General features: G+C 42.5%; 1 protein-coding gene across 3 annotated transcripts in view; it reads left to right on the forward strand.

Annotated features, from left to right (window-relative positions):
- TANGO2 (transport and golgi organization 2 homolog) overlaps positions 1-23,743 on the forward strand; it is an 87,546-nt gene that overhangs the window by 41,906 nt on the left and 21,897 nt on the right. For all 3 annotated transcript variants that reach the window (XM_077834831.1, XM_077834832.1, XM_077834833.1), the window contains 2 exons: positions 3,405-3,524; positions 4,338-4,452. In XM_077834831.1, coding sequence (XP_077690957.1) covers positions 3,405-3,524; positions 4,338-4,452 — 235 coding nt within the window. The remainder of the gene's footprint in view (positions 1-3,404; positions 3,525-4,337; positions 4,453-23,743) is intronic.

A 23,743-nucleotide genomic window follows, 5' to 3' on the forward strand; every position in this document is an offset into this window, starting at 1 on the left:
TGTAACTTTTTGTAATGGAATCTTGTCTTGAATCTCTCTCCCCATGTACTTTTGTTCGCAAATCTACAAAAACATTGTTAGAAATACAAGAACATTGACAGGTTATAAGAACCTGTCTTCACAGGTGATGGTTGAAAACCAGTTTATGGGCTTGAAAAAGGAATGGGCCTTAGTTGTATTGCTGTCTTGTATGTTTTCTTTAATCTGTACTGTAACTTCTTAAGAACTTCAGTCGGTGGTTTGTAAACCTGAACTCTGGAATGAAGTGATTCAGAGCTGCAGTAAACCTATGCAATGGATACTTTGACAACAATTTGTAAATCAGCTGTGACAACTCATGGTCTCATTTTATATAAAGTCCACTGAGTTTTGTTGCATTTAGTTGACTACAAAAAAACTTCCTTGAATGTCCGTCACTCTTCTTCATCATATGTTCTCCAAAAGCCACAGTTCAAGCAGTATAGTGAAAATGCATTATACCATCTAACATAATTAGTTATTTAGTACCCTGAATAACACTCTGGAAAATGAAATTACTGAATAGTAGTCAGTGACTTAAAAATTGTTAAAAGGAAATGAAATTTTAAAAATGTATGGCTAATTTCTTATCAGTTTGAAATTTTTTGATGAATGACCAAAGTTGTTTTGGTTTATGAGCTTTCTGCCTGGCTGTTGTTGTTAGGCTGTAGAGTAACCCGTTTTTTTATAGAGAATCTATCTTTAAAATACAGTTGCAATTGGATGACATCTCCATAGTCTCCGAAATAAAAATGTGAGGCTCAAGTAGACAGCGTTGTTTAAATAGAACATTCTGACTCCGCACAGAATTTTCGTTGATGTTACGTGGTGGTGTCGTTGGCAGAGAGGTCTGTGAGGATAAATTACTCCCACTGCACTGCAGCTTCCTCGCTTTCTGAAATTCTGGCTGACATTCCAGAATTCCTGCCAGACACTCTGGATGCTGCCTCCTTTGTTACACAGCCGCCAAAGGGCAGGAACAAATACTTAAATGTTGAAATCATAACATTAACTGAATACTAGCCTGCAGCAAAGTGTAATAGATAATAAAATCCATTTTTGATGTTTTACTCTTATTGTATATTCTTCCCCCTCCTCCCTGGCTGGTGTTTGTGGCAATTCACTGCAAGGGGCTTTAGCTGTGCAGATCTGATTAGTACACTGTTTGAATTAATAATTCACTTCTTTCAAATGAAAGTAGCAAGGCAAAAAAGTAAATATATCCAATTTATTCTTGCCTGTTGTCACTTATTATTGATGATCATTCTTGACACTTAAAACATTGCTGCTTGTTCTGTACTGCTGTACCATAACTTACAGGGATTGTCCATCATAGCTATGATGGCTGATATTCATTCTTTACTCTTCTTACAATTGGAGTGGAGTGTAGGGTTGCCAGCTTTCTAATCACACACAACCAAACACCCCTGCCCTGCCCCTTCTCTGAGGCCCCATCCCCCACTCGCTCCATCTCCCCCACCCTCACTCACTTTCACTGGGCTGGGACAGGGGGTTGGAATGCAGGAGGGGGTATGGGCTCTGGGTGGGGGGTGCAGGCTCTGGGGTGGGGCTGGGGATGAGGGGCTTGGGGAACAGGAGGGGGTTCCAGGTTGGGCCAGGGGGTTAGGGTGCAGGATCCCGCTGGCATTTACCGCGGCTCCGAGGAAGTGGTCGCCAGGTCCTTGCAGCCTCTAGGCACATGGGTGGCTAGGTGCCTTTGCGCCCACAGGCTCCTCTCCCAACAGCTCCCATTGGTCGCAGTTCCTTGCCAATGGGAGCTGCGGAGTTGGTACTCGGGCCGGGGACAATGCACGGACCCTCCCAGTACCTGGCCACCCCAGTGCCTAAGGGCTGCCAGCCACTTCTGGGAGCAGCACGGAGCCAGGGCAGGTAGGGAGCCTGCCTTAGCCCCGGGCCCCCACTGTGCCACTGACCAGACTTTTAACGGCCCAGTCACCAGTGTTGACCAGAGCCGCCAGGTCCCTTTTAGACTGGGCGTTCCGGTCAAAAAACAGATGCCTGGCAACTGTAGTGTAGAGTGGCAGTAATGCCTTGTGTGCAGATTCGACATAAAGAAAATTATTACATGCCAAGGGCATAGCCACGGGTGGGCCAGAGCCCACCCAGTTAGCACCCAGGCCCATCCAAATCTGAGCTGGGGTGTAGCAGTCCAGTGTGTCACTCCAGCACCTGAAATTTAGGGCAGAGCTTTGCTACAGTGCTTCAGAAAGCTATGCTCTAGCGCTCTGCCTTGTCATTTTCTGAGTCACCCCATGAGCATGCCCATCTTGGCAGAAAAATTACTTTCTGATGGGGAAGCAAAGGGAAGCCACAAGAGTGGTCTTGTGACCCTCCCCAGCAGTATGTTTCAGGTGCCCAGGGCATCCAGCAGAGAGGTAAATCACTGTGGGGTAGCGGGTGGCTTGGGGAAGACCCGGCTGGTGGCTCCTACCCTGCACCAGGCTCAGCCACTTGTCCCAGCTGGGCTGGGGAGGACAGGACTTCTGTTCCCCTGCATGGCATCCGGGGCTGGGTCAGATCCACCCCCAGATTTCTCCCCCAGCTATAGGAAGCTCTGTAAACTCTATCCCCCTCCTCCCTGGCTTTCTGCACCCATCACTCCTCAGCTGCAGGGGGAGGGATCTCTGCAAAGGGAGCTGCTCCCCCATCCACCCAACCCCCGAGCATACAGACCCCCCACAAACCCAGACCCTCCCACCAAGCCTCACCCCCCGCACTCAGAACCCCCTTCCCCTTGTACCTGGACCACCTCAACAGATCCCCACCCCACTGAGCCCCAACTAGCTTCACCTGGATCCTCACCCGACTGAGCCCCACTTCTCCAGCATCTGGACCCCCCCATTGAGTCCCCCACACCCAGACCCCCTACCAAGCTCTATTCCTCCATACCCAGCCTTCCTCCCCCCGCTGAGCCCTAACCACCTTCACCTGGACCCTCCCTGCAGGCATTACCGTTGCACCCAGAACCCCCCAAAAGCCCCTGTGCTTCCAACAAGCTAATCCTTCCCTGAGATTTGCATTTGAATTAACAAATATTCTAGCTCTACATAATCCAGTTATATTCCTTTTAACACAGTCTAAATTTTTTAAATCTTGGTTTGGGTTAATTTACTGACTTTTTTTTCTATGATCACTGAGATTTTATTAAATGGTGAATATTGCACAATTGTAAAATACTGATTTTACTTTTAAAATTTCATTTTTACTTTCCAAAAAAACAAAAACCCTTGGGACTCTAGGCATCTATCCAGCCCTAGCTAAACTCAGTTTTTAGTAAGGAATTGTGATTTAAGGCTTTTGAAATGAGAGAAAGCAGCAAAGTAGTGAATCTGTCTTATTTCTGCTTATGCCACTATTTGCTCTAGGTTTGGATATGGAGGAAGGAAAAGAAGGCGGGACATGGCTTGGAATCAGTAAGAAAGGCAAGATGGCTGCCTTGACAAACTACTTGCAGCCAAAGATTGATAAAAATGCAAAGGGAAGAGGTATGGAGTCAGAATGAGGAAATGAAAATGTATGAGTGAATAAAGCATGAAGACTATATAACGGAATGTTTGTTACAACCTTAACTAAGTGCTGTTTTAACCCCCTTTCTCATCCGATGAGGTGATACTAGTAGCTATTAACAAGGCTTGTAGAAACCTTTTTTTTGTACACCCTGTCCCTCCTCTGAAGAGTTTTTTGAACATGTAACAAGCTCTTACTTGAAACTTCTTGTGGTTGAGCTCTGTGTTTTAGATTGATGTATTCCTTGGACACTTTTGTGAGCAGAACATAATATGAAATGGGAAAATGTCCATTTTTCTTTTTTAGGAGACTTTTTCTCATTATATTTTTATAGTAAAAAAAAAAAAAAAAGTAGGTCTGCTTGTAAACTCAGGGTCATGAGGTCCTGCAGTGGAAAAATATGACATTAAATAGATCAAATAAACCAGCCTCATTAGATGTATACCAAGCCAGGGCTACAAGAAACATGTAGGGGAAATGAAATAAAAGACTGAGGAGAGTGGTAATGGGAAAGAACATCTAATACATAAGGCTCCGCAAACATAAATCCAATGCAGTTGAGCTAGAATTGGGAGTTCTTCCTCAGAGTAAAAATAAGTGTCATCATTGCTATATTGGTTTTATGTGAGCACTATAGAAAACCCTAATTTCCATATTTTGCCCCTCACCAATAACAGGAATCCTAAGCCTTATGTTTTCTGCTTGTTTGACTGAATTTGCCAGATTAGCTATCCTCACTTTTCATATGCAAGTGATTCTAACTAACTCTAAATCCTTCCTCCTCTTCTTAGGTGCACTTGTAAGAAACTTCTTGACTACAGATCTGGACAGCTTCTCTTACTTGAAGAAAGTTTCATTAGAAGGACACCTTTACAATGGATTTAATTTAATAGCAGCCGACTTGAGGTAAGTCTATAAAACTTTACAGATCAAAAGGTGAAGAGGGAGAAACAAGAAAGCAATGAAGTGCATAGAACTATTAGCACAAATTATCACAGTATTGTGACTTGTCACAGGCAAAAGCTATAGCTCTTGTGCTTTTACTAACAGGCATGGGTATTCAAAGTTCTGAATATTACTCCATTTCATATACTTTCTACAGTTCTCTTTTTGTTTTTGTTTCTTCCAGAAACCAGAGGGCTGTCTTATTATCTAGTAGTTTCTTGTAGTGCGTCTCTCAGCATTTCTTTCTTGAAGATAGGAAATCTTTCCATTGAAATATCTCTAAAGTTCTTCCACCCTTATTTTGTGATACATTTTTTGACTGCCAGACTTCTGGACAACTACAAAAATTCTGATTCAGGATTTGGCTTGCCAATTTAATGTGAACAAATACTGTCCGTCTCCTGACTTAACAAAGCTAATAAAGACCCAGGAATAAAAACCCAGTCAAATACAAAACGTTGTCCTGACAGTACAGACACCATTACTGTAAAAAATACACTGACAGCTACTGGAGCGTAACATCAAGATTTGATTAGTGAACTACAGTAATTTAGCTGAGAGATCAGGAGTAAGATTTTTAGCGCTGAAACCAAATAAGAACCCAGAAGGAAATCAGTGTGACAGGGGCAATGGAGTGATGGGGAATAGTGTTCAGAACCTGGAAACTTGATCAATGCAGCAAAGTGTATTTGATGGAGTCTGGCAGTATCAATTAAATGAGATGAGTAGGGAAAAACACAAACTGCAAAAGCCAATGATTAGACGCTAAGATCTTGTCTACATTGCCCCGCAGTTCAGACTACCAGGGTGTGACTAGAAGTGCACACCAGAATGGTGTGCTACAACTCCCCCATGTGGATGCTGCAGGTGTGAACTAAATGGTTGCTAATTTTCATTAATGTAGTCCTGTTTGAAAAGGACTCTATTAATGCAAACTAGGAACCTTTTATTTCACATCTGCAGCATCCACACAGGGGAGTTACAGCACACCACTTTGATGCACAATGCTAGTGTCACCCCCGTAGTCTGAACTGCAGAGCAGTATACACAAGCCCTGAGTATCTGAAGATGTGACTGATTAAATGGCTAACGCTTCTACAACCTTTCAAGGAAGTGCGTTTGGGAATTAAGGGCTAGATGATGGGATAAGATTTTAGAACTGCTGGAGATATTGAATGAAGTTCAAGAGTGAGATGAAAGGATGAAGATAAATGGGGGTGGGAGATGTAATGGGAATTACTTTACAACTGAAAGAAAAAGTTGAAAGCTGTTCACATTGGTCACCAGGTCAGGTGAACAGGGAGAATTCGAATAAGAGGGGAATGAGGATTGTAATGAGGACTTGAATATCGTTTGAATAGTAAGCTACCTGAAGACATGCATCGCGGGAATCAAACGAGAACTGTCAGCGATCAGAGGAGAATCCGAACTGAGACACAGTTCATGTCATCTCAGATTGTTGTTTAGCACTCACAAGAATATGAATTATTTCATACCTATTATCAGTGTATATTGCTGAGAGAAAGTGGAATTAATACCCAGGCAGAGAACAAGTGTGACTGAGATTTCAGCAGTTCTTAATAGAATTAGTAGTATCCCTGTACGATGACAAAATGGGAAAACAATAGAATTAATACTTTATTGGGAGACTGTTAAAATTCTCTGTGTGTTGGCATTTGGTTGTGTTTTTGCTTTTTGGTTTTTTAATGCAATTAAACGGCCTTTCTCCTTATAGATATCTAGTAAGAAAAGTTGGATCAATTCTGCCCTTTGAGGATAATAAATAGTAAAATGGAAACATTTTGTACTGGTGATTAGTACTTTTCTTTAGGAGTGTAATAGAGTATGTGTGTTCGTATTGGACCACATTGAAAGTAGAGGATAAAAAGAAGTACCAAATAACTTCCCATCCACTGAATAAGGCAGGGGTCATATGTGAGAATGTAATTAAAGACTGAATCTAATGTGTACCCACAAGGGGGCTGGATTAAGATTGAACAAGAATTTTCTAAGGTCAGTGCTTGTCTTTGCAACCTTAATGTTCTATTACCATAGTGGTTTTGGATGTAATTTCCTATCTGTGTGTGTTTAAACAAAAATTTGAAAACAAACATTACATCTAGTTGGAACCACATTGATCCCCAGCTTGGGTTATCAGGGTTTGGACCTTCAGATCCACAGCACAGACTTCTGCTAACAGACTTGAGCTAACAGAGTGGCATTGGTAGTCTGTTTATCCTCTGTGTGGACTTGTCACTTGGGGGGTGGGGTGGGAGAAAGGATGTTATATCTTTGCCAGTGAGTTTCACAGCTATTTGAGGATGCAGAATAATGTAGAGACAAAACTCCTGGGTTTAATTCTGGGTTCTCTAGGGTAGTGTTCTCTAGTGGTTATAGATCCTTATGGACCTGCATCCCTGCCCTATCTGCCCATCCTGGCTTCTTGCCCCTTATTTCTCAAATTTCCTCTGCATTAGAGTGTGACTGCTTCCTCTTCCTCCACAGTGCCTAGATGCCAGCTGTGGGAACATTGAGAGCACAGGAGAGACTCGCTTCTCAATTCCCCAGCACTGCAGTAGTCAATAGCAGGAGGAGTAATTGCAGGAGAAGCCTGGTCAGCCCCAGGATGCAGCATGCTCATTTACTCCAGGGGATGATACATGCACAGTTCAATTGAGCTGTGAAGAGATGGAACATGTCCAGTGCAGATAGAATCTTTAGAGAATTTATTTGCCAGAAGCTGCTTAACCTCTACTGAATATGTGCAAACTGAGATTTTTTTCAGAGCCTTATGACTTGGCCAAATTTGGATGGATTCTCATGAACTGCAGCAAGCACATTCCTGACATGAGGATGACCCCTTACCCAATTTCAAGTCCCTGTTCCAAATCATTGCATCTTTAGAACTTAATGGAAATGATTGTGAGAATTATTTTTAATCTGGACAAAACATTTTTCCTGATCTTTCTGAGAAATGGATGAACCATTATCACTGAAATTTCTCGAACTAACCTGAGGCAGGTACCTGGCATGGAACGTTTCAGCCTAAATGGTCAGTTTGGCCAAGTTTTAAGCAACTGAAAACAGGGTCTTATAAGCATTGATCAAGCTTAACCATAGGTGGTGCTATATGTTCCGTACATACAACCTTAACTGATACATAATGTGTACGTGTACTTTATATGCTTATCACAAGAGAGAGGCTATAAAAATTTAAGGCATCTAATAGTACATATCCTCTACTCGGTTCAAGTGTGGTCCTTGTTTCTAGACTCACTATACATCACAGACAATGCACCACAACTGTAATCCTTTCCCAGTAGGGATGGCCGGCCCTCCAGCGCTGTATTCTCCAAACTTCCCACCACCTGCAGACCAGAATCCTCCTCCCGCAACTATCCTTTCTGCACAAGTTCAGAAAATCACTCTCATTTGGAGAAGAGGGTGCTGGAATTAAGTTCATTATACCTTTCTAGAATCCTGTCAACAAATGTGACACTGTTACAATTATTGTTCCCTCTGCTGAAGTGACCTCAATTGGTCATAATCCATTCACCATCACTCACTTTCCCCCCCAAAATTTTTAGATAAAGGACTAGGGATAAAACACTTGAAAGGTCTTTAGGTACACAAAACCATAGCTTCTTGCCAGTTTTGGCTGTTTATTTTCATTTTGGAAACTGCTGTGATAAGGTGGGGAGGGAAAATGGAACTCTCTTTAGCTGATTGAAGTTTAAAAGGAGAAACATGTTTTATCAAGGCAGACGCGCTCCAGCTGTGAAGATACCAATAGTCTTTCAGTGCTTGCTGCTCCTGCTTAGGGATAAATAACCTGGCTCTAAGAACTGCAACAGCAGAAAGATAAAGTGAGCACTTCAGAGATATGCGTGAATACCAAACCAGTGCCCCCCATCACTGCTCCAGGGAATAGGTGAAGGACCAAATAGCCCCCAAGCTCACCTGGAGTGAGAGGAGACGGTGTTTTGAAAGTCTGCTGGTATGTTCAGCTGAACTCTAACAAGCATCGTCAAGCAGTAATTTGAATGATCTAATTAATAAAAACAAAAACTGGGAGACTCAGTATCTTTATCAGGGAGTCAGTTTTTGACAAGTTTGATGCCCCCCCACTCCATGTTGATTGGTATAAAGAAGGACTTTGTAAACCTGCAAATCAGGGAAACTGTAAATCCACAGCAAAAGTAGATTGCTGTTTACTAAAGCTGAAACTAGTGAACTGATTTGTTGTGGCTGAAATAATGCATATATTGTTCTCTGAACACACACTAACCAGCCCGATACAGAAACCAAGTTGGATACTTATAGTGTGTGCTCCTTCCACCATTGGTGCGCTCTGCTCTGCAAAGTTCATTATTCCACACTGGGGCTTCCTCACCCTTTAGTTTGAATTGCTTCGTTTAGCTCTACTGTATTTAGAGTTGCTGACCTCTTTCTTCTTCCACCCTCCCTCACCCCCAGCTCACTGCCATCTGGCTAGCTTTCAACTAGAGTAGCTGGCTTGATTAAATCTGTTGCTAGTTTACCCCAAGAATACTGATAGGTTATGAAAGACTCTCCAATTACAGACTGTCGTGACAGCCTTCTGAATTGTACTTCCAGACAGAGCTGAGTGAATAGTAGACTTTTCATATTTCAAGAGGCCATTGAAGGTGACGTGACGTGACCAGTTAACAACTTTCCAGTCATAGAGGGGAAAGTGGGGAAGAAAGATGGTGGTGGGGTTAGTGGATTATATATTGTTGTAATAAACCATTAATCCAGTGTCTGTATTCAGTCCTTGATTTTTAGTGTTTAGCAAAGTTATGAATTTAACCTCCCAGGCTTGTTTTTTGAAGATGTTGTGCAGGTTTCTTTTAAGGATGAGGACTGAGAGGTCAGATATAGAGTGATCACTTTGATTTTTATTTTTTTTTCTCAGTGTGAGCTCATATGAGAGCACAGTGATCAAAGTTCCCTCTAAGTTGCACGGCTGCACAGCAGGTTATCACGGGCCGTGCAGGCGGGGAGAGGTGCCCCTTGCCCAGCCCAACCTTGTTGAAGCGGGGAGAGGCATCTCTCCCCCGGCCCAGCTGGAACTGCCAGGGGCGGTGGTGGTGGTCAGGTTACATGCAGTGGAGAGGAATTAAAACCCTGAGCCAAGCAGCGGCGCCCCCCGTTCATTGTGCTGCAGCAAAGTCATCTGGTGAGTTTAACAAATGACGGTGAGTTAGTGGCAGGTGCCTGAGCGCCGCTCCGCTACATCCCACAGGATGGAGTGCCATGCTGCCCCGGGCCCCCCATCCCACTGGACCCACCCCCGAGCTTGCCCAGCCTTGGAAGCCAGCCGGTGGGCTCGGGGAGGCAAAGGCTGATCCCGCCTGTGGGACACGTGTCCATGCACGGAGCTCAGCCGGGGACGCAATTCCAGCGGCTGATGCAGCCGAGGGTGGTTTTACCCCTCCCATGGGGACTGGGGAGCTCAAACCCACCCGTGAGTACCTCCCCCATGGCCTCAGGGAGCGGAAGGCAGAGCCCCCCCTGTGCAAAGTTGCCCATTTGGCCGGCAGCCCATGAAGCTGAAGGTGCCTGCAGTGGTGCCAGGGGGCGGCCCCTTCCCCATAACTTTGCTGGGCTGGAGGGGCTGTGGTAGGAGAGCCGCATGTGACCGCAGGCTGCAGCAGCGGTAATATTTCCCCACCCGGCACAGACAGGCACCCCTCCCCCAGCCCAGCCCCACCCCACTGGAGCTGCCATAGCCTGGGAAAGGTGCGTCCCCTCCCCCATTCCAAGCTGCTGCAGCCAGAGAGGGCTAGGCAGGACTAGTGGGAGTCCTTTCTCCCCGGGGCAGCCTGCACCCCAAACCCCTCATCCTTGGCCCCACCCCAGAGTCCACACCCCAGCCGGAGCCCTCACCCCACCGCACCCCAACTCTGAGCCCCCTCCTCCACCTCGAACCCCTCATCCCCGGCCCCACCCCAGAGCCTTCATCCCCAGCTGTAGCCCTCACCCCCCTACATTCCAATCCCCTCCCCTAGGCCTGAGCCCACTCTTACACCCCAATCCCCTCATCCCTAGCCCCATCCCAGAGCCTGCACCTCCAGCCAGAGCCCTCCCCCCTCCACCCCAAACCTCAGCCCCGAGCCCCCTCCCACACTCAAACCCCTCAGCCCCACCCTACCATACATCACCTCTATATTGGTGCACATAACAAAATTCATTCCACACAGGATATAAAAAATTAAAGGGAACACTGATAGTGATTGTCTTGTTTCACCTGCGTAGTTCTTGTGGCATTTAATGCACTGGATGAGGTACACCACATGTTGTGATAGGCATGTGTAGGACCTTTGGATCTTGGAAGGGAGTGTTGTGTATGGTGTTATGTCTACAGATTTTGCATCTGTTGTTCTGGCAGGATCTGGGCCACTTTGAGTTGATGTGTCCTGCTCTGTGGGGAGCTTGCTTCTAATGATGAGGTTCGGGGGGTTCTTGTTTGAAGACTTGAAGAGGGGATTCAGGAAAGATTTCTGTCAAGATGTGGTCCCCATCAAGCATGCATTGTAGCTGTTTGGTGAGACCCCATTCCAGCGTAGGATGGTAGGTGACAACTTAGGGGTGTGTGGTCAGATGGGGTTTTATTTCCATATTGAAGCACATTCTCTTGGGGTATTTGGGTGGCCCATTCCTTGATTCAATCTACTTCTCTGGTAACCTGCTTCTCTGGTGTAAAAGAAATAACCTCAGGGGAAGCTCCATGTGCAGGATTTTCTTTGATTTAATGAGTTGCAGGCTTGTGCTGGATCTGCAGCATCAAAGGTTATAGAAGAAATGCTTGATGAAAAATCTGCTTTGTTAAATGGCTATACTTGGGAGCTACGAGTAGCAAGACTTTAAATGCAAAATGCATATTGAATCAGAGGCTATAAGTCATTGTCTGTATATGACTTAGCAATAGAGTGACAAGGTTTAATGTTCAGGATAGACTTCAGCTATTTCTGACAGGATCAAAGATCACCCATGTTGCAAAGGTGGTGTGCTTAGTTATTTAGGGTGGGTGCTGGAGACAGGGATTCTGACTGCATTGTTCATTCTTTGTCAGTCCACTGGTGATATTTATAACAACAAAATGCCATAATCTTCCAATAGGGTAAAGAGAGTGAAAAGGCAGCCCCCCCCCCCCATATCAAAAGCTGTTGCACATCCTTTGACTCCTGAGGAACCCTGCTAGCAAAAATTGCAAATGTCAAAAAGAAACTTCAGATGAGTTAAGAGCCAGCTGCCATAGGCTTACTATACCTTTGCACGACTCTCAGGAAAATTTTACCAGGATCAGTTCAAAATCTACTTCCCTACCTTTTACCATGATGAATGGAGGGGGAAAACACACTTTGCACCCACTAAATATAATAACTTGCTCTGGACAAGTGAAGTAGTAGAATTTTTGCAAGGCTGCCTTACTACATAACCCCTAACTAAATAGCAGTTTTAAACACTACAGTCCTTGATTCTTTTTATTCCTTTTATTTTAATTTTTTTTCTAAGAGATTTGTGGTTACTCAGCAATCTGATGTTGGATGTACAGTACCTCTGTAAATGAGGTTATACAACATCTATAGCTGAAAAGAGATCAGAAAGGATACCATGGGTAACTTCTTGTTTGTTAACGAACACCTAAAATGAGATTCAAATTGACCAAGAAAAGCCTTAAAATAACTCTCAGTTCTATTGTGTATATACATTATACTTATGGAAGCATTTATCTATTAGCATAATCACATTGCTTTCCAAACTATCTTAATCTTCAACTAATGTTAGCAATAGGAGTGTAAAATACAAAGAATTGCACTAGATCAGTAGGTAACTGTCAGCTCCGTAAGACAATTTGTTTTTGTGTTTTGGGTCAGACTTCCATGAATAAGAGACACATATATCTCCCAGAAAGATGTACATGTTGACTCATTTTTCTCAGTGTTGATACTGCTTCAACACTGAGTACCCGGCTGAAATAAGATTCTTAGCATGTTAATGGTCCAAAGCCATTGCTATCAAATATGTGAACTCATCATGTCATGAAATTAGAAGTAGTCATGAAAGAAATATAAATGTAAATTAGTTTTCCATATAAACGGCAAACATGATTATTATTGCAGTTGTTGATGTAAAATGGCCCAGCAAAATAACCATTAAAAGACAGATTAAAAACTATTTTGACAGTGCCTTCTGCTGTGTAGATAGCGTTCTTTTGCAGCTCCTGTTTACTATCTTTACTATTCATTTCATTACACTCTAAGAAAGGGAGGGAAATATCCAAGCATGTGATGCTACAAACAATGGGAAGTACATTTATAGACTGATCCACAACATGCTGAAGGTTTGTACACATACATATTTCAGTCTTCTCTACCCTGGCCTAATGACATCCTGTTAGACTGAAACAGGTACAACCATGTGCAGAAAGAATTGGATGAGAAACCATGAGGATTTTTAAAGCCTGGATTGTTTGCTTCCGCAGCTTTGTCTTTGCATCTTCATTTTAAAAACAAATTCTTTGACATTTCTAGTTTAACCCGGTTCTCCATGTCATCACAGGTGTTTGTCACCTTTAACATTATTGATTTTTAATGACAGGGCTGCATGCTGGAAAAAAAAAACGGTGTGGTTTTTAGTTTTCTAATCTCTTCATTAGTGTCGCTTCCTAAATATACCACTTCAAAACAGTATGGAGTTTGCTAACTTCTTCTCAGCCTATTTTCCTGTTCTGAAGTGGTATATTTAGGAAGCAACACTCTTCTTGCTGATTTGGAGGAAACTGTGTGTGGATAGGCACATTTTAGTACAGTGGAGTTTGGCATACAGCAAACTCGGCCCTTACAAGGGGGGAATTATTTTGTCCCCCTGGCGAGGAAGCAGGGTCTTAGAGCCTGCGCGCCCGCCCAAGTCCAAACATCTACACTACTTATTTCTAGCCCCCTAGTGAAAGCCCTGTAAGCCTGAGTCAGCTGTCCCAGGCTCTGGAACTCACTGCCATGGGTCATCTTTTGCTGGGTAGATACAATTATACATCCCACTAATTTGCCCATGGTCTCTGTAATGAAGATAAAGGTATTCTAGGAGGAAGGGTTGGCAAGTAGTCATGAGAAGTGGGTATGTTCTTTTGGTGCTCCATTCAGACCTTTATTTGGTTAATTTGGGGTAGGTTGATTAATTGGGTTTGTCATTGAAATGGTGATGGGTGGGGCTGAATTCCATAAGATCTGCTGAAACAGCAAATGGCTGAAAAATCAGACTTCTTGCGCTGAAGTCTAGAAAGTTACTTGATCATGACATGACATCACTGCACTAAAATGCAACAACAAAAAAGCAAACTGAGTTTATCTGAGAAATTGGTATCCATAAGAGAAGTTATGGAATCCTCAAAATATCTTGGACACACTGTCCTGAGTTTATAAAAACAACAAGGAGTCTGGTGGCACCTTAAAAACTAACAGATTTATTTGGGCATAAGCTTTCGTGGGTAAAAAAAACCCACTTTTTCAGATGCATGGAGTGAAAATTACAGATACAGGCATAAATATACTGGCACATGAAGAGACAGGAGTTACCTTACAAGTGGAGAACCAGTGTTGACAAGGCCAATTTAGTCAGGGTGGATGTGGTCCACTCCCAATAACTGATGAGGATGCGTCAATACCAAGAGAGGGAAAATTGCTTTTGTAGTGAGCCAGCCACTCCCAGTCCCTATTCAAGCCCAAATTAATGGTGTTACATTTGCAAATGAATTGTAGCTCTGCATTTTTCTTTTGAAGTCTGTTTTTGAAGTTTTATTTGTTGAAGGATGGCTACTTTTAAATCTGTTGTTGTATGTCCAGGGAGATTGAAGTGTTCTCCTACTGGCTTTTGTATGTTACCATTCCTGGTGTCTGATTTGTGTCCATTTTTTCTTTTACGTAGAGACTGTCCTGTTTGGCCAGTATACATGGCAGAGGGGCATTGCTGGCACATGATGGCATATATCACATTAGTAGATGTGCAGGTGAACGAGCACCTGATGGTGTAGCTGATGCGGTTGGGTCCTCTGATGGTGTCGCTAGAGTAGATATGGGGACAGAGTAGGCAACGAGGTTTGTTACAGGGATTGGTTCCTGGGTTAATGTTTCTGTGGCATGGTGTGTAGTTGCTGGTGAGTATTTGCTTCAGGTTGTGGGGCTGTCTGTAAGCAAGGACTGGCCTGCCTCCCAAGGTCTCTGAGAGTGAGGGATAGCTTCCCAGGATAGGTTGTAGATCGTTGATGATGTGCTGGAGAGGTTTTAGCTGGGGGCTGTACGTGATGGCCAGTTGTGTTCTGTTGTTTTCCTTGTGGAGCCTGTCCTGTAGTAAGTGACTTCTGGGTACCCCTCTCTCTCTGTCAGTCTGTTTCCTCGCTTCCCCAGGTGAGTACTGTATTTTTAAGAATGCATGATAAAGATCTTGTAGGTGTTTGTCTCTGTCTGAGGGATTGGAGCAAATGCGGTTGTATCTTAGGCTTTGGCTGTAGACAATGGATTGTGTGCTGTGTCCTGGATGGAATTTGGAGGCATGTAGGTAAGAATAGCAGTCAGTAGGTTTCCGATATAGGGCGGTGTTTATGTGACCATCACTTATTTGCTCTGTAGTGTCCAGGAAGTGGATCTTTTGTGTGAACTGGTCCAGACTGAGATTGATGGTGGGGTGGAAATGGTTGAAATCCAGGTGGAATTCTTCAAGGGCCTCCTTCCTGTGGGTCCATATGATGATGTCATCAATGTAGCGCAAGTGGAGGAGGGGCGTTAGGGGACGAGAGCTGAGGAAGCGTTGTTCTAAGTCAGCCATAAAAATATTGATATACTGTGGGGCCATGCGGATACCCATAACAGTGCCGCTGACTTGAAGGTATAAGTTGTCTGCAAATCTGAAATGGTTGTGGGTGAGGACAAAATCACAAAGCTCAGCCACCAGGTGTGCCGTGGCCTCATCAGGGATACTGTTCCTGACAGCTTGTAGTCCATCCTCCTGTGGAATATTGGTGTAAAGAGCTTCTACAGCCATGGTGTTTTCAGGAAGATCACCAATGCATTGTTGTTTTCTCAGAAAGTCGGTGGTGTCTCGAAGATAGCTAGGAGTGCTGGTAGTCTAGGACTCTTAGAAGAGAGTCCAAATAGCCAGATAAACCTGCTGTAAAAGTGCCAATGCCTGGGGTGATGGGGCATCCAGGATTTGCAGGTTTATGGATCTTGGGTAGCAAATAGAATACTCCTGGTTGGGGTTCTAGGGGTGTGTCTGTGTAGATTTGTTCCTGTGCTATAGCAGGGAGTTTCTTGAGCAAATGCCTCTTTAGTGGGATTGGAGGATAGTGGCCTGTAGAATGTGGTGTTGGAGAGTTGCGTGGCAGCCTTCTGTTCGTAATCTGACCTGTTCTTGATGACTACAGCACCTCCTTTGTCAGCCCCTTTGATTATCATGTTAGAGTTGTTTCTGAGACTGTGGATGGCATTGCATTCGGTACTGCTGAGGTTATGGGCAAGTGATGCTGTTTGTTCACAATTTCAGCCTATGCACGTCTGCGGAAGCACTCTGTGTAGAAGTCCAGTCTGTCATTTCGACCATCAGGAGGAGTCCACGCAGAGTTCTTCTTGTAGTGTTAGTAGGAGGGTTCCTGTGGGTCAGTGCACTGTTCAGTGGTGTATTGAAAATATTGAGTCAGAGATAGCGAAAGTAGGCTTCCAGATCATCGCAGAACTGTATCATGTGCCCCGAGATAGGACAGATTCTTCTGCCAGACTAAGTGTGTGGTTGGATGGATTAACAATATTGTTGGGTGAGTTAAGGGTACCACTGTTGTAGCCCCCTGTGGCATGTAGGAGTTTAGATAATTTACTGTCGTTTTTCCTCTGTAGAGAAGTAAAGTGTGCATTGTAAATGGCTTGTCTCATTTTTGTAAAGTCCAGCCACATGGAAGTTTGTGTGGAAGGTTGGTTTTGAGAGCTCATTCTTGATCTTCTCCTCTTTGCTGTACAGGATGCTGATCAGGTGGTTCCTCAGTTTCTTTGAGAGTGTGTGGCACAGTCTCTCACCACAGTCAGTGTAGTATGTCGATTGCATTAGATTTTTTACTTTTCAGTCCATTTGGTATGATGTCCATCTGTTTGCACTTGGAGAGGAAGATGTCTGTCTGTATCTGTGCAAGTTTTTTTCATTAAGTTGATGGATTTCCTCTTCATACGGCTAAATTCATTGCCAAGTATCAGAGGGGTAGCCGTGTGAGTTTAGAAACCCAGGATGCCTTTCTCAACCTGGTCATCAACAAAGAGATTACACGGGTGGGATTTAGTTACCAGCCCAGGAAATAGTCCAGGAGGCTTTGGCATGTAGAATGGGATCAGTATGGGAATAATACAGAAGGCTTTGGGCAAGTGGAAGGAGAGTCAGGTGTTGTGCTTGATTTTCTGTGAGCTTTCTTACATTCCTCATCCTATCCCCACCTCTGCACAGTAAAGCCACCTTGCCCTGTGGTTTAATGATGAACACAGGGACCCAGCTGTCTGTGGTCCTGCTGTGCCACCTTTATTGAATTGTTCACTCTGATGTTTGAGTGCTTAGTTATTTGAGAGTTTGGAGCATCTCATACACCGGCATGGGTAGGAAGAAAAAGAATCTGAAATTGAGTATGAAAGAACTGATCTCTTTTCTCCCTGGCCTCAGGCTCCCCCCCCCCCCCAAAAAAAAAACCAAAAAAAAAAAAACAGAACACCACCACACTGGTATTGTTTGAAACTCTGCCAGCAAAATCACTGAGCAATGTTTTATGTGCTCTGAATATCTGACCGTACGTTCTCAGTCATTTTATTTGTTGGTAGTGTATGTACAATAGTGTATAAAAATGCCAAGTATTTTTCAAAAAAATATTCCGAACAGAAAGGGAGCATTCTGATGACCTCATGAACATTCTAAAGAAGTAGATTAATCTGTGTGAACCACACAGCTCAGCTGAAATTTCTGTTCAGCGTTTTAAACTGCCAACTTCATCTCTTTTTGCTTGCACAGAAAATATGCATTCACACTGTTATGTTAGCTGTAAAACAATCCAGGCTGCATTGTTACATGTAAAATATTCATCCTGTTAGAAGATTAGAGCTCATGATGTCCCCAGGGTATGGTTATCTCATGATAACCATGCCTGTGTTGTACTTTATTTCCTCATTACTTTTCACTTTGTTACATTACTGTTGATTGCAACATGGAGCTGCCCTGAGTGTGGAGGCAGGGTCCAGGAAGTAATTCTGAATGATAAATTCTGAATAGCTTTCGGCTGCTGTGCAGCCATATATCACTTTAAGATTTATGCTTTCTAGAATATTTGTTATTGCTTATATTTAAGGAGGGAGGGAATCTAAACTAGCATATGTTTTGTGGAGGTTTGGGTTTTTTCTTTTTTGTTTGTTTTGCTACTGTCATATCTGAGATTTATAAGAAATGTGGCTGCCTTGCATTTTGAGGTTGCAATCATTTTAATTGCATCTTTATCGCTTCCGTAGCCCAATTGTTACTGATATATGTGGAGCTCGTGGGGAAAAGGGGAGGGAGTTTGAGGCTTCTTGCCCCATGGAAGTCCTGTCCAGCATTTGTGCTATTTTCATGATCATGCTTGCAATGACGTTTCATCTTGACGTCTGCTACTGGGCTCCAGTACAGAGTAGCTGTAAACAGTAGGGAAAAAACTGTCAGAGCCAAATGAGAGTAGAAAGAGTAGCTGACTGGCACATTCAGCTAAACTTTGGAAGCATCTCCATTTAAAAACTCTCCTGAAAGACCTCAATCTTATTTTATTTGACAAAACAATTCCCCTTATAAGGTGGCAGCAGCAACTTTATGGTTGAGGTATGTGTAATAGAAAATGCATAGCTGGGAAAATGTGGAATGTAGAAACAATAAGATACAGATGTCTTGAATTAGTGACCTTGTGGTTTCTATGTACTCCCAATCTTTTTTTGTTAAACTCCAGGGAATCTTATTACTGCATTACTCAGTCACAAGAATCTCAAAGCAGATGGTAGATATTAATATTCTTTTCACACAAAAAGCCATCAGTAAAGGAAGGCAGTAATGACTTCTTATTCAGCAGGAGGTCTCATTTATGATAAGGCTTATCTTATAGCTGTGTTTAAGGGCTGTTTTCTCCATTTTCATCCCCTTCCATTAAAACTTAGTTCTCTTTTCCTGTTCAGGCTCCTGGGGAGATGAATCATTCTGATCTTTTTTCCTGAAAGCCCCTCTACTACAGTTTACAGGTTTGGTAATCTGAAAATATATTGTTTATACAATAATAAAACAGCCATTAAAATGGTTGGTGCCTTTTAAAAAAGACATTATACCTTCCTGTACTTTTGATCTATGTACTATGATATTACACATCATAATGCCATGATCTGTACTAATGAATTTTGCCTTATTCTCTCAGCCCATGAAATATTTACAATATAAAAAAGTGTGATAATCCAGTAGCCCACACAAAAAATCTCCAAGGAGTTGTAAAATAGTCCAAGTGATTCTGTCTTTTTATTGAGCACCACATTTATTTATGTTGCCTTCAAGGGGAGAGCGCTGCGCTCCTCTAGCTGAATTCAAGTTTTTTTATTAATAAGATCTTCTACTGCGTCCAGCATTTCTTTGTAAGGAATTCATATTTATACAAAAACATAGATATACTAAATAGCCAGAAGAAAACCTATCACAATGAATAATGGGATATGCATACTGAAATTCATTTGTTTCATTGCTGCATCTGTCAAATTTGAGTTATTTTACAAAGAAAATAGAGAAATAAATAAAAAGGAAATATATTCGTTTCCCATATTTTCTTGACTACATAGCTACATTCTGTAGATGGCAAATTCATCAGTTCTAGTATTAATGTAGCCTATGGCACTCCTATTACTTATCTTTTAAAATATCATCTAGCAGTCTGCTATAGCAATTTGTGCTTCCACTGATGCACAGAACCTGTTAATGGGATGTGGGCAACAAGTTCAGGAATAGAACTACATAGAAAGAGTGGTAGTACAATGTGTTTGCATTGCTTTTAATAGTAATTTTGGTTAAAAATTCCTGGCTTGAGTTCATCTTATTGGTTAATGTAGGATGTGCGTTTGCTGCCTAAAATTATGACTGCACTGAATGCTACTGATTGTTGGTCATGTGCTGACACATGCCCACCCATTTGCTGATGGTCAGAAACTCAGAAGCAGCAAATACAGGCTGCAGAGGTGGATTCTTCTTGGTGATACAATGAGCCATTGCAGAAAGAACATTTTAGAAAAAAAGAATTGTGGTCAGAATACTATTGAGGCTCAGCTAGTAATTGAGAGATGTCTTCAGAATAATCTTCTCCTTTGTCATGTAGGGATTTGCTCCTCTTACCTGTATCCTAGGTGACTTTTTTCTGTACTTATTAATAGGCTGTGTTAGTTCGATTGGTTTTGGTTGTTTTATTTGCATTTGATTTTTTGCCAAACATTTTATTTAGTTATGAAATACCAACACTCTAAGCAATAACAGCTTTTTCATAAAACATCACGTTAGTGACATGAGAGCTAAACTAAATGGTATAGTAGAGTATTCCTTTTTCTAAACAATTGAAGAGGGATTTAATTACTAGAGCCAATGGATATGGTCAGAGGTGTAACGTTTTGTAATCCTGGGCCATGCCATGTGACTCAGGTCAGGAAATGGAGACTAGTAACCTACCAGCACTTATGTGTCAGACCATATTACAATTGCCTGCCAAACTAAGGTCTGGTGTTAGGTTCCTTGTAAAGTACCATTTAGTGTAAGACTCACAGGAAGGTCTCAAGTACGATGTAGACGTGCATAGTTAAGGGCTTTAAAATAGTATCAGTTTAGCCAATCCATTTCTTAGACAGCCAGTATAAAGCGTGCAAGTTGGATGTAATATAATCAGTCTCTCAAAGCTGTGCACAAATGTGCTAATGTAATCTGAATGAGAAGAAGCACTGCTGGGAGTCTTTTTAGGAGGGACTTGCAATAATCTGGTTCTGTGATCCTCACGATAGGTATTACAGTTGAGAGAAATATGGCTTCAGCCTTTGCATATTCCTTACCTGAGTACAAAATGCTTTGTAGATGTCCGATTCAGGTGAGATTTCTATGGAAAGAGTGTGTTTGATAATTAGACCATAAAACTTGACTCATCCATTCATTCTCCTCAGTAGCCGGGGACATGAAATTTCATAATAATTTCTAAGCAAGAATTCTATTTTCCTAGGCTTGAGAACAGGCAATACTATCCAAGCATTCTTCCAGGAGGGAGATAAGCATGCAGTATATATAGGGCAAGAGTTATATATCAATACTAATAACCCTACCACATGTTTATAAGAATTTCACTTGCGAGGTTTGAGTATGTGTACTGAATCTCCTTCTAAAGAGTTAGGAGAGATCCTTGGAACACCATAAATCAAATTCCTCTGTGATTGCAAATGTTTCTGTCACCACTGACTGACAGGAGCCAATCTTCTAGGTATGACTTGAGGGCAATTCCAGACCCACCACAAGGTTCATTAGGTTGTTCTTTCAGTGAATGTGGTGAGTCACATCAAAAGCTGCTGAGGTCTACTTTGGCCCAAATGGCGAGCTGGCCCTAATCTAAAAACTAATGAGCAATGACTTACAGTCCCAGCGAGTACAGATCCTTCCTCAGAAGAAGCCCAAAGTGGAAATGACATAGGATGTTGTCAGGGTTCAAGGGCTTCTGGAAGTGAATGGCCAGCAGCTTCCCAATCACCTTCCCTCAAAGGATAAGGTTTGAGGGTCCCTCTAAATGGGGACCACTGGATTTTTTAAAAAATGGCTGACACTTTCTCCCTCTTGCCTGATTGTTGTTAATGCCCATAAGTCTTCTCAGCTCAGATATGCTACTTGCTTTACGCAGTCAAATATGACGTGGATCAAGGTTTCCGGGAAGCCATAAAACAGCCATCCTCAGGAAACAGACTGAATCCACCCAGTACAAAATCATCTGAGAGTCAATGGCTCTCATGCTTGGCGCCAGAGAGGTTGTCACAGAGCCCATCTGGCTTATCTACACAATATCCCAGCAATTGATCAGAGGAGCTAGTAACAGGAGAAGAAAATAGAGGTTCATCGCTGTGTCACTCCTGAAAGAACGCTTCAGCAGTTCCTGTGTCTGTTTTTTAAACGTCCTCAACTTTTACTATTCATGGTCTTTGGGTTTTTGTTGTTGTTGTTTTTTGTTTTGGTTTGCAAGTATTCTTGCAAACAAGTGTGCTGACAGAAATGTTCTCTGAAACAGCAAAGTAAGCTCATCTAACCAGAAAATTTAAAAAGATATATGTCCAATCAGAACAGCTTGAATCTTGACTATTAGTTCAACTGTTCGTGGACAAACTACAGATGAAAATTGCTTAATTTATAACTTGAGAATCTGTCATTGCCATCTAGGAAACAAGAGGAAATTCATCAAGTTATTCCTTATAAATTATTCTTCTGGCTCTGGTTTTCAGCAGAGCTTTCACTAACCTGTGGAAAATACCACGTTGCTTCTTTTTTTAAAATAGTAATGATATTGCCAAAGCACATACACCAGTTGGTAATAAAATAATTTACAGTTTTTTCTAAAGTCTGTCCTTATTATTGTGTCTCTAATAGAAGGTGAAGAACAATCTTTTGCAGCATCCACCAAATTCCATAAATAGGATTTATATGTACTGGAGATATGTTGAAGGGGGAGCAAAAAACCTGCGTGTTTCCATTATAAATAGAAAGCTTTTTTCATCCTGTCTCTTGTTTACCACCCTCATTGCTTCAACCCCTTTGTTAAAGATCAACTGAATATTCCTAATACAGGCATTCCAAGTAAGGAAAAGGGAAATTGTAACCTCAGTGAAGAAACTATATTTTTTAACAACTTTACTGAATTTGCAGCCATAATTTTGATGAATTAAGATAGGACAGGTCATGTATCCCTTACAGTGCAAGCAATGTATGCCTTCCTAATGCATGGGAAAAAATCTGTTTTGGGGGGGAAATTAAACCAAATAATCTTGGGCTGTAGATCAAAATAAGTCATGATTATTTTGATTTCTTCTAAAATGCTGATCTGAAATCCTTCCAGTATAGCCCAAATGAGGACTCTCCCATCCATAGGCGCCAACTTGCTCTGTTTCCGAGGGGTCCTTGACCACCGCTCCATCCCAGGCCCTGTGCCCACTCCACCCCTTTCCCCAAGCCACCCCCCACCTCTTTCTGCCCCCGCTCTAAATTGCTGTTAGAGTTTCTCAGTTGATCTCCCCTGCCAGTGTTCCTGGTCATCTCTGAGGTGCCCATGTATTTGATTTTTTTTAAGTTTTATTAGATGTATCTGGTTTAGGAATTTGGGAGCTCTGAGTTCTAGTCTCAACTCTGCCATTGGCTTGGGAAAGTAACTTGAATTAGCTGTGCCCCAGTTTCCCTGCCTGTAACATGGAAATAATGATGCATGACTTTGTAAAACACTGAGATTGGCAATTGAAAAGACAAAAAGTAAAAAGCACCTTTTTTTAGCTGGTTTCAGAGTAGCAGCCGTGTTAGTCTGTATTCGCAAAAAGAAAAGGAGTACTTGTGGCACCTTAGAGACTAACCAATTTATTTGAGCATAAGCTTTCATGAGCTACAGCTCACTTCGTCGGATGCATTCAGTGGAAAATACAGTGGGGAGATTTATATACATAGAGAACATGAAACAATGGGTATTACCATACACACTGTAACGAGAGTGATCACTTAAGGTGAGCTATTACCAGCAGGAGAGCGTGGGGGAAAAAACCTTTTGTAGTGATAATCAAGGTGGGCCATTTCCAGCAGTTAAGAATGTCTGAGGACCGGTGGGGCGGGGGGGAATAAACATGGGGAAATAGTTTTACTTTGTGTAATGACCCATCCACTCCCAGTCTCTATTCAAGCCTAAGTTAATTGTATCCAGTTTCCAAATTAATTCCAATTCAGCAGTCTCTCGTTGGAGTCTGTTTTTGAAGTTTTTTTGTTGAAGAATTGCGACTTTTAGGTCTGTAATTGAGTGACCAGAGAGATTGAAGTGTTCTCCAACTGGTTTTTGAATGTTCTAATTCTTGACGTCTGATTTGTGTCCATTTATTCTTTTACGTAGAGACTGTCCAGTTTGACCAATGTATCACTACAAAAGGTTTTTTTCCTCCCCGCGCTCCTG

The sequence above is a fragment of the Eretmochelys imbricata genome, chromosome 15, assembly GCF_965152235.1.
Source record: "Eretmochelys imbricata isolate rEreImb1 chromosome 15, rEreImb1.hap1, whole genome shotgun sequence".
NCBI lineage: Eukaryota > Metazoa > Chordata > Testudines > Cheloniidae > Eretmochelys > Eretmochelys imbricata.